The 8,596-nt window shown below is 38.3% G+C and overlaps 1 protein-coding gene across 7 annotated transcripts in view; it reads left to right on the top strand.

Annotated features, from left to right (window-relative positions):
* The window catches only part of ETV1 (ets variant 1), a 136,905-nt gene that overhangs the window by 80,955 nt on the left and 47,354 nt on the right, over nucleotides 1-8,596 (top strand). For 6 of the 7 annotated variants that reach the window (XM_006880254.1, XM_006880250.1, XM_006880249.1 and 3 more), the window contains 2 exons: nucleotides 2,030-2,218; nucleotides 6,804-7,051. In XM_006880254.1, coding sequence (XP_006880316.1) covers nucleotides 2,030-2,218; nucleotides 6,804-7,051 — 437 coding nt within the window. The remainder of the gene's footprint in view (nucleotides 1-2,029; nucleotides 2,219-6,803; nucleotides 7,052-8,596) is intronic. The other variant, XM_006880253.1, reaches the window with a different exon arrangement.

The following is an 8,596-nucleotide window of genomic DNA, read 5'->3' as shown; positions in this document are numbered from 1 at the left end:
ACACCTTAGTCTCCAGAGACACACCGTTTCTCTTCAGTATTTTGGAGAGGTCCCTAATAGCAGACTTTCCCATCACAATATGTCTTTTAATTCCTGTCTACTGGTGCCAAGAATGTTGACTGTGGAGCCAAGCAAACTAAAGGTGTGAACAATTCAATCTCTTCACCATTCATCCTGATGGCTGCCAATTGGTCCAGTGGTGAGAATCTTTGTCTTCTTGACGTTGAGCCTCAATCCATATTGAAGGCTGCAGTCCTTGACCCTCTGTAGCAAATACATGAGGTCCTCCTCAGTTTCAGCAAGCAGGGTTGTGTCATCTGCATAACACAGATTGTGGATAGATCTTCCACCAATCCTGACCCCACATTTCTCCTCATAGAGCTCAGCCTCCCGAATAATCTGTTTTGCATACAGTTTGGAAAGGTATGGAGACAGGACACATCCCTGGCATACACCCTTCCCAATTCTGAACCATGTAGTGTTTCCTTGCTGTGTTCTGAAGACTGCCTCTTGGTCCAAGTATAGGTTTCACATTAGCACGATCAAGTGTTCTGGGATTCCCATTCTTCTCAGAGTAAGCCACAGTTTGTTATGGTCCACACAGTCAAATGCCTTTGATAGTCAATGAAGCACAGATAGATATTCCTCTGATATTCCCTGCTTTCAGCTAAGATCCATCTAACATTAGTTGCAATATCCCTCGTACCACGACATCTTATAAAGCCAGCCTGGACTTTTGCCTGTTCTCTGCTGATGTGCTGTTCCAGTCGTTTTTGGATAATCTTCAGTAGAAGATTCAGCATTTGGGGTAGCTGTGGCAATTTTTAAGATAATGAATTTTGCTGTATCCATTTACTTTCTGTCACTTAATATCTTGTTGACCACTGTTGGATTACTGTATGGGCTAACTTCAATATTATCTCAAGGAATAGGGAAAACCTTTAAGAGATAACCCTGGCAACGTAGTACATTGTGTTTAGACTGCTAACCTAAAGTTCAAAGGTTCAAATTCATCAGCTCTAGTGAAGAAAGCTTCTTCCTACACACATTTAGAAACCTGATGGAGTGGTACCATGATTCAAAATCAACTCATTGACATTGGACTGTTTTTTTATTTGGAGTTTTTGTTGTTGTTGTTGTTGATTTCGATATTCTTGATTTTGTTGTGGTTGTTTGATAGGTGAGGGAGAGAGACTAGGCAGCCTGGTCAATGGAGGACTCAGAACACACACACTGATAGTTTAAGGATCTCCAGTAGGTGAAGTTCTCAAAGCAATTGCAATGGTACCATCAAAGGTCACTGATTAGAGATTATTATAATAATAATGAAAAAGTTTGAAATATTGCAAAACCAAGTAAATTTGCTTTAGAGACACGACATAAGCATGTGTTGGTGGAAAAAGATTGATGCCAAAAAACTTGCTTGCTTAACTCAGGGTTGCCAATAACTTTCAGTTTGTTAAAGAAACAACCCTCCCCCCCCCATAAAACCAAAACCCCACAGCATCTGGAAAGTGCAATAAAGGGAAGTACAATAAAATGAAATATGTCTAAGTTAAGGATTGTTGTTATTAGGTGTTGTCAAGTCAACTACAACTCAGCAACTCTATAAACAACAGATCAGAACATTGACCTCTGCTGCGTCATTCTCAAGATATCTATCATGCTCAAGTTCATTTTTTAAAAATCATTATCAAAGCATACGGTTGCTTTATGAAGGATAGGTGGATGTAAGCCTCTGCTTTCATTGACAGTTTTCTTCATACTCATTTGTTTTTACACTAACTAAAAAAATAAAAAATATATATAATCTGTAATTACCAGTCAGTTTATGTCTTACATAACTGTTTATGAAATGGTGTGATGATTTTGGAGTTCATATGTTCTATGTAACATAAAACATAAAAAAAAAAAACCAACCCATATATTTCAGTTGTAACTAGGGCTTTCTCTTTCCTTGGTTTGGAAAAATATTTTTAAATTTCTTCTAGAGAAACAAATGCTCTCTTTTCTTTTACTCCTTGGGTAGTGCCTATGATCAGAAGCCACAAGTGGGAATGAGGCCCTCCAATCCCCCAACACCATCCAGCACTCCAGTGTCCCCACTGCATCATGCGTCTCCAAATTCAACTCACACTCCTAAACCAGACCGGGCCTTCCCAGCTCATCTCCCTCCATCGCAGTCCATCCAAGATAGCAGCTACCCCATGGATCACAGGTAAATGGCAGATACCATTTTTTCAAATTGCTTTTAGCATTCTTGAAAGCAATTCCTATTATTTCTTCTGAAGCTCTCATCATTGATTTCAGATGAATGCACTATTTTTGCACAATAGGGAAAAATATTTTTAGAAAGAGCTTGTTCTATCTGTAGTTATAAATAATTTGAAGAGAAGGTCATTTATCTACATTCCCTTTCTAAACATTTAAATTGGATGCTAAAATGGAAAATTAATCTCTATACTGACATTTGAATATTTTTCTTTCACTTGCTTGAATTAAATTGCTTCACTTAAACTTTAAATCAGATCATCCCATTTTTATGAGCATATGTGTACTTGTTCTATTAAGTTAGGAACTAATTTTAGTGGATGATTTATAGAATTAGGTTCTTTAGATTGAAGGATTCAGCCATGTAGAGTTTGCAGAATAAAACTTATTTGATAAAAATATATGCCATACTTGGCAAGTTGTCATTGTTATTATTATTTCTTATTTAGTGCCTTTGAGTTGAGTACGACTATAGCAACCCTATAAACAATAGATCTGAGCCTTGTCCTATCTTGTGCTAAACTCACAATCTCTAACACACTTGAGCTCACTGCTGCAGTCACTGTTAATCCACTTGGTTGAGGGTTTTCCTCTTACTCACCATTCATCCAACTTTCCAACAGTGATGTCCTCCAAAGAGCAGCCTCCCCTAGCAACATGTCCAAAGTATGTGAGACAAAGCTTCTCCATCCTTGCTTCCAAGGAGCAAACTGGCTTTACCCTTTCCAAGACAAATCTATTTGTTCTGTTGTCAGTACAAGGGGTACTCTCTTCCAGTACCATAACTCAAAAAACATCAATTTTTCTTTCGTTAACCTTATTTTTTGTCTAGCTCTCAGATGCATAGTAGATGATTGAAAAGACCATAGTCTGAGTCAGGTGCACCTTAGTGCTCAAACTAACATTATTGCTCCTCAATATTTGAAGTGGTCCCTGACTGAAGATTTTCCCAGTGAAATACGTCTCCTGATCTGACTGCTAGTGCCAATTGTATTTATTGTGGATCCAAGTAAGATGGAGTTATTGAAATGACTTCAATGCATTTTGTAAGTGAGGAATATTAAATTCAAAGATGCATGAATTGGACACTAAGAAAATAAAATGTTGAGAATCTCAGTGTCATTTAAAGGATCAAGGCAATACAATAAACAGTGTGTGGTGTTAGGGAGGATGTTAAAGATGGAAATTCTTGGTTTTTACAGGCAAAAAGATTAATATTTAAATAAACTGTATGAAAATGCTTAGAAGATCTTGAACACTACCTCACCTTTCATTTAATACATAGGTTGATCACATATAGTATCCTTCTTTCTATCTTTTGTTTGTACTTACAAATAAGTAGTAGTTTACCGGTAAGTATTTAACAATAGACTCTGATTTGTAGCATTTTCCAAATCTTTGATGTAATAATGTCTTCATGGCCTATTACAAGCTACCAGTGTGATGTCATTGAATGTGGAGTTGTAAGAGAGACATCCACTAGCATACTACTGTATAGTTTTTCTACGATGAAAATATAATGGACATAAATCACTTCAAAAGTATGTAGTTAGTATAGAAATGTGGTAAAAACTAGAAAGTGGTAAATTTTGAGTTTTATTGCCTTTGATTTTAATGTAATACTTTTAATTAGAAGTCCATGTGATTTAATTTTTTAAATAATAGCTGCATTAACAATTGGCTTACAAAATCCCTAAAATTTAACAGTCTGCTCTCAAAAGCCAGTGCAAACCAGCTCTAACACACCATTATTGTAAAAATAACTCAGCTAAATAAATCCTTTAGATCAGCACAAAAAGCAGAAGCTATGCCCTTGGTACCTTTCTGAGAATCAGGGAGCACTCAAAACTGCTTTTTATAGGTTTATTTGGTGAGACTTAATCTCAAAGTAAGTAACACTTTTTTTGGCATGGAATGATAAGATCAAAGCATTCTTTCAAATATGAAATGAAGTCATGCCTGTTCCACCTTTGTTTCCATTACTAGCCCCTCTTATGCTTTAGTTATTAAATGCTTGCTATTCCCTTCTCATCCGGTAGACTTGAGACCTTGTCAGGCATAATACCATGTGCATCTGTGTAAACAGTTTGGTAAATACAGATGAAAGAATTCTTCTTGCGGGGTGGGCCATTAAACAGAAACACATTGTGCAAGACTGAAAGGAGAGGGCTGGGGAAAGAGCGAGAATTTTCTTTTGCCCACTTCTGGTGACTTCTCAGAGCTCTTGACCACTTCTTTCCCATTTCCAATGAGCACCAGGACTGTTGACCGTGTAGCTAGCTCTCGGTGCAGAGCGCTCATTGTCTCTGAAGGGTGCCTGCTGAGCACACAGTGTGTCTGTTTTTAGGTGACCTAACTTGTGATGCTTTAGCCAAATCCATTTTAATTTCTCTACTTGAAGTTGAACATTTGAGACTGAGAACAGCCGGCCCGGAACTACATGAGGGAAGCTCGAGGTCTTTTCCCTCTGCCCCCCATGGAGTTTTGAGTACAGTACCAGCTGGTCAGTCCCAGGAAAATCTCTGCAGCCTTATGTTTCTGAGGAGGATTTCTTGAAGGGTACCGGCCAACGAATGACAGTCTCTTAGTCGTAAGTGACACATTTTCTCTGGGAATAGATCCTTTCCCAGATAGCCACCTCAGGCTCAGGCACCCCACCTCACTCTGAGAATGCTTGTGGCCAACTGGCTTGCACCCCGCTTCCTTTCCTCAGGCCTGCTCTGCTCCTCTGGTCAGCCCCTTGGCACTTCTTCCTGAACCCACTGTGCAGGAACCCTGTCGCCTTTCTCTTGCCCACCACATCTACCCTTAACCTCTTCCCCACGCTCAATACCATGACTTCTCTTGTAGAAGCGTCTAGGATCACTTTCTATTTGCCACAGGTCAGTGTGGCTCATGAAATTGTATCCACAAAATACGGCGTCTGTGTTTGGTTTCTAAATGGTCCCCAGCAAGCACCAACCAGAATCAGGTCAAGTCGTGAAAACAAACGGCTTGATTCCTTACAAAGCTTTCAGTACAAGTATTATTAACTTCCTTATAAGGCTTCACAAGTGAGCTGGTTTCTTATTTTAACTTCAAGTTACAATTTTCTGATTCACTCCTTGACAGTTCTTAATGGTAATTTCTGTTTCTTTTTTTGGCTAATGAAATAAGCAAGAGAAGGGAAATGAATGCAGTGCCAGTCAGTCTAACTGTTTTGTGATCTTTGAGTTTCTAAGTTTATTTTCTGCAGGTGTAGGTGGAATTTCAGTGCTACCCGTGGAAGCCAGTGAGCCTAGAGTTAAATCACAGACTGCAGCATTCTTAGAAATCCTGAAACAATTGCCTCACCATTCTTTAGCTTTTACCTTACTTTCATTTAACATTACCAAGATGAAATGCTCACATCTCCACCTAAAGTCTAAGCAATGATTTTAGTAGGGGAGGGGATGGCAGTTTAGTGAACTATTTTTGCTCATAGAAATGTTGGGTAGGTTATTTTTAAGCACTCCTAGGGCATATTTAGAGCACTTTTAAATCTTTAATTAATCCCCATCTTTGTGGTGGGTCAATGATATTATGGATGAAAGTACACAACAGAACGATTATGTGATTAGCCAATCGTTAAGCAGTGTAACCAAGCCAGAAGCATGGAGACTCGCTCAGCCTTCTGCTAAGGCCTCAGAGCTTCCTTGAGGCCTAACAATGAGACCTACCCCAAATCTGTGCAATGTGTAAATGCTCTTTTATCTTTGGAAGTCTACAGTATTGTTCATGCTTATTTTTCATGAAATTTTATCTGATGCTATTAGAACCCAACATTGCTGTATAACAGTAAAGAAGTGATCTTTTGAAATCAGCTTTCTATTTCAGCCATCATAATATCCTGTTTTCTTTCTCTCAAGGAGGGCATATTAACTAGGGCACTTTTGAGGATTTAGAGTTCTGTATTTTACAGAAGAAAATCAAGGATTCCTCTCTTGCTTCTTCAGTAATTTACAGTAATGGAAACGTAACCAATAAGTAGATTTGGGTGGCTATGTTTTATTTATTTGCTCTTTCTTTTTGTTGTTAGGTAACATTCCAGTCATCTATGACTCATAATGACCCTATAAACAACAGATTTCAGTTTGATGTTAAACAATAGAATTGAGACCAGAAACATTGTTTTCCCTGATTTCTGTTGTAATTATGTGCGAACTATTTGATGTAGACATTATATAAATAATCCAATGTATGTAGAATTAGGCATATTAGTTCTTAGGGTATAGATTTTTGTAAAATAATGCCTCCTAACTCTATTTCCCACACACCTTTGACTCATTGTAATGTACTTAAGAGGTGTTTTAAGGGGCTGATCGAAACATGTTGTGTTATGATTAAAAAGCACTGTGCTACTGAACTAGGAAAGAAATCAAGTCTCGCCAAAGATTTGCACTTTGGGTCAGCCAGTATCAGGCTCATTAAATTATGCAGTTTCTAAAAAGTCACTATTTTAAAGAATAGTTATTGTAGCCAATTTATACTGACATGTGCACTCTTATTACCAGATTTCGTCGCCAGCTTTCTGAACCCTGCAATTCCTTTCCTCCTTTGCCAACAATGCCAAGGGAAGGACGTCCTATCTACCAACGTCAGATGTCTGAGCCAAACATCCCCTTCCCACCTCAAGGCTTTAAGCAGGAGTATCATGACCCAGTGTATGAACATAACACCATGGTTGGCAGTGCTGGCAGCCAAAGCTTCCCTCCTCCTCTGATGATTAAACAGGAACCCAGAGATTTTGCATATGATTCAGGTAGGTCCATGTTTGGAATGGAATGATATTTAAATCATCATTTTACTTTCCTAACTAATTTGGTAAGGTGCTTTCGTAATGTAGCAGGGGCGGTTTAACAGCCCTGGTGGTGTATCCGGCTCCTAACTAGAAGGTCAGCAGTCTGAAATGTTAGTCACTCTTTAGCAGAACATTTCTTCCTGTGAAAAATCAGCCTCAGAAACCAAGGGAGGATTTCCAGGAGTTGTCAGTAACTAGGTGGTTGGGGGTTTGGGTTTTTTGGTAGTTGTTTTGGTATGGAACTCTTGTGGTATAGTAGATTAAGTTTTGGGCAACTAACAAAAAGGTTGGCAGTTCAAACACACTAGGCAGCAGAAGAAACATGAAGCAATCTCCATTCCATTAGGATTTACAGCCTAAGAAACCAGATGGAGGCTTTCCATGGGTTGGAATCAACTTGATAAACATTAAGTGGGTCATTTTTGTAGATGGTCACTCCAGATTGCATGATTCTTGACCTTCTGTTGTAGATTTTTAAAGATTTTCCTCATTATTGGAATTTTTCACCTCATGTAAAGTGTTCATCACTACATGTTTAAGCATGAATTCATAGTTTAAATAGAGTCTAAGAATAAAATATGTCCCAAGAAAAGTATAATTTGTAAAATTATGCATAGTCTCAGCCCAAGAGAATAACATTTCAAGTCTTTTCTTGATTCTGTAGTTATTTCTATTTTGTTCATGTACTGCTGCTTAAGAACTGTGTTTATAGGAAATATTGTTCATATGAACTTGGTAAATATTGCTTATAATTGTTTGTGTGTTTTTTCACATTTGCTTGTGTTAATGATTCCAATGAAGTAGAGATACTTCTGTATTAGCAGTTGTTGTTCAGTGTTGAGTCAAGTACAGATCATAGAGAGCCTACGAACAATAGACATGAACCCTGTCTTAGCCTGTGCCATTCTTACCATTCTGATACACTTGAGCCCATTGCTGCAGTCAATGTGTCAGTCCATTTTGTTGGGAGTTTTCTTTTGTTTCACTGACCCTCCACCTTCCCAAGTTTGATGTCCCTCCAAGTAATAGCCTCTCCTACCAACATGGCAAGGGAAAGCAAAAAATATATTTGTTGTTTGTTCATAGAACTTTGCTTCAGTTTCACAGAGTTGGAAAGATGGCATATAAAATGAGACATCAAGGTGGAGAGGGAATTCTCTGAAGGTCTACAACACCTAAAATCCTTTCTCTCAACCTTGGGAAACAGTGGAATTACTTGGCTATCTGTGCTGAGTTTCTGTTGCATGGGTTGGGAAATCAGGATACCTACTTCTTTATTAATTATTAAATTTTATTAATTTTAATGGAGATTTTTGGTTTTCATCATTCATTCATTGCTGAACTATTTTTTCTACCCTCCTCCCCAGTTCGTTCTTCATTTCCCCCCCCTTATAAGTCTGTTTTAATTGTCTAATTGCCACAGTGCTTGTCAAAGCCAGTTCTGATTAATCTCCTTTGTCAGTGTGTCCTTTGCCATTCCCTATCACTCCTCCCTGAGAGAGACTT

The sequence above is a fragment of the Elephantulus edwardii genome, unplaced genomic scaffold, assembly GCF_000299155.1.
Source record: "Elephantulus edwardii isolate Elephantulus edwardi_28Jun2011 unplaced genomic scaffold, EleEdw1.0 scaffold00007, whole genome shotgun sequence".
NCBI lineage: Eukaryota > Metazoa > Chordata > Mammalia > Macroscelidea > Macroscelididae > Elephantulus > Elephantulus edwardii.
The sequence above is the reverse complement of the archived record's forward strand: the minus strand, read 5'-3'. Positions and strand labels throughout refer to the sequence as shown.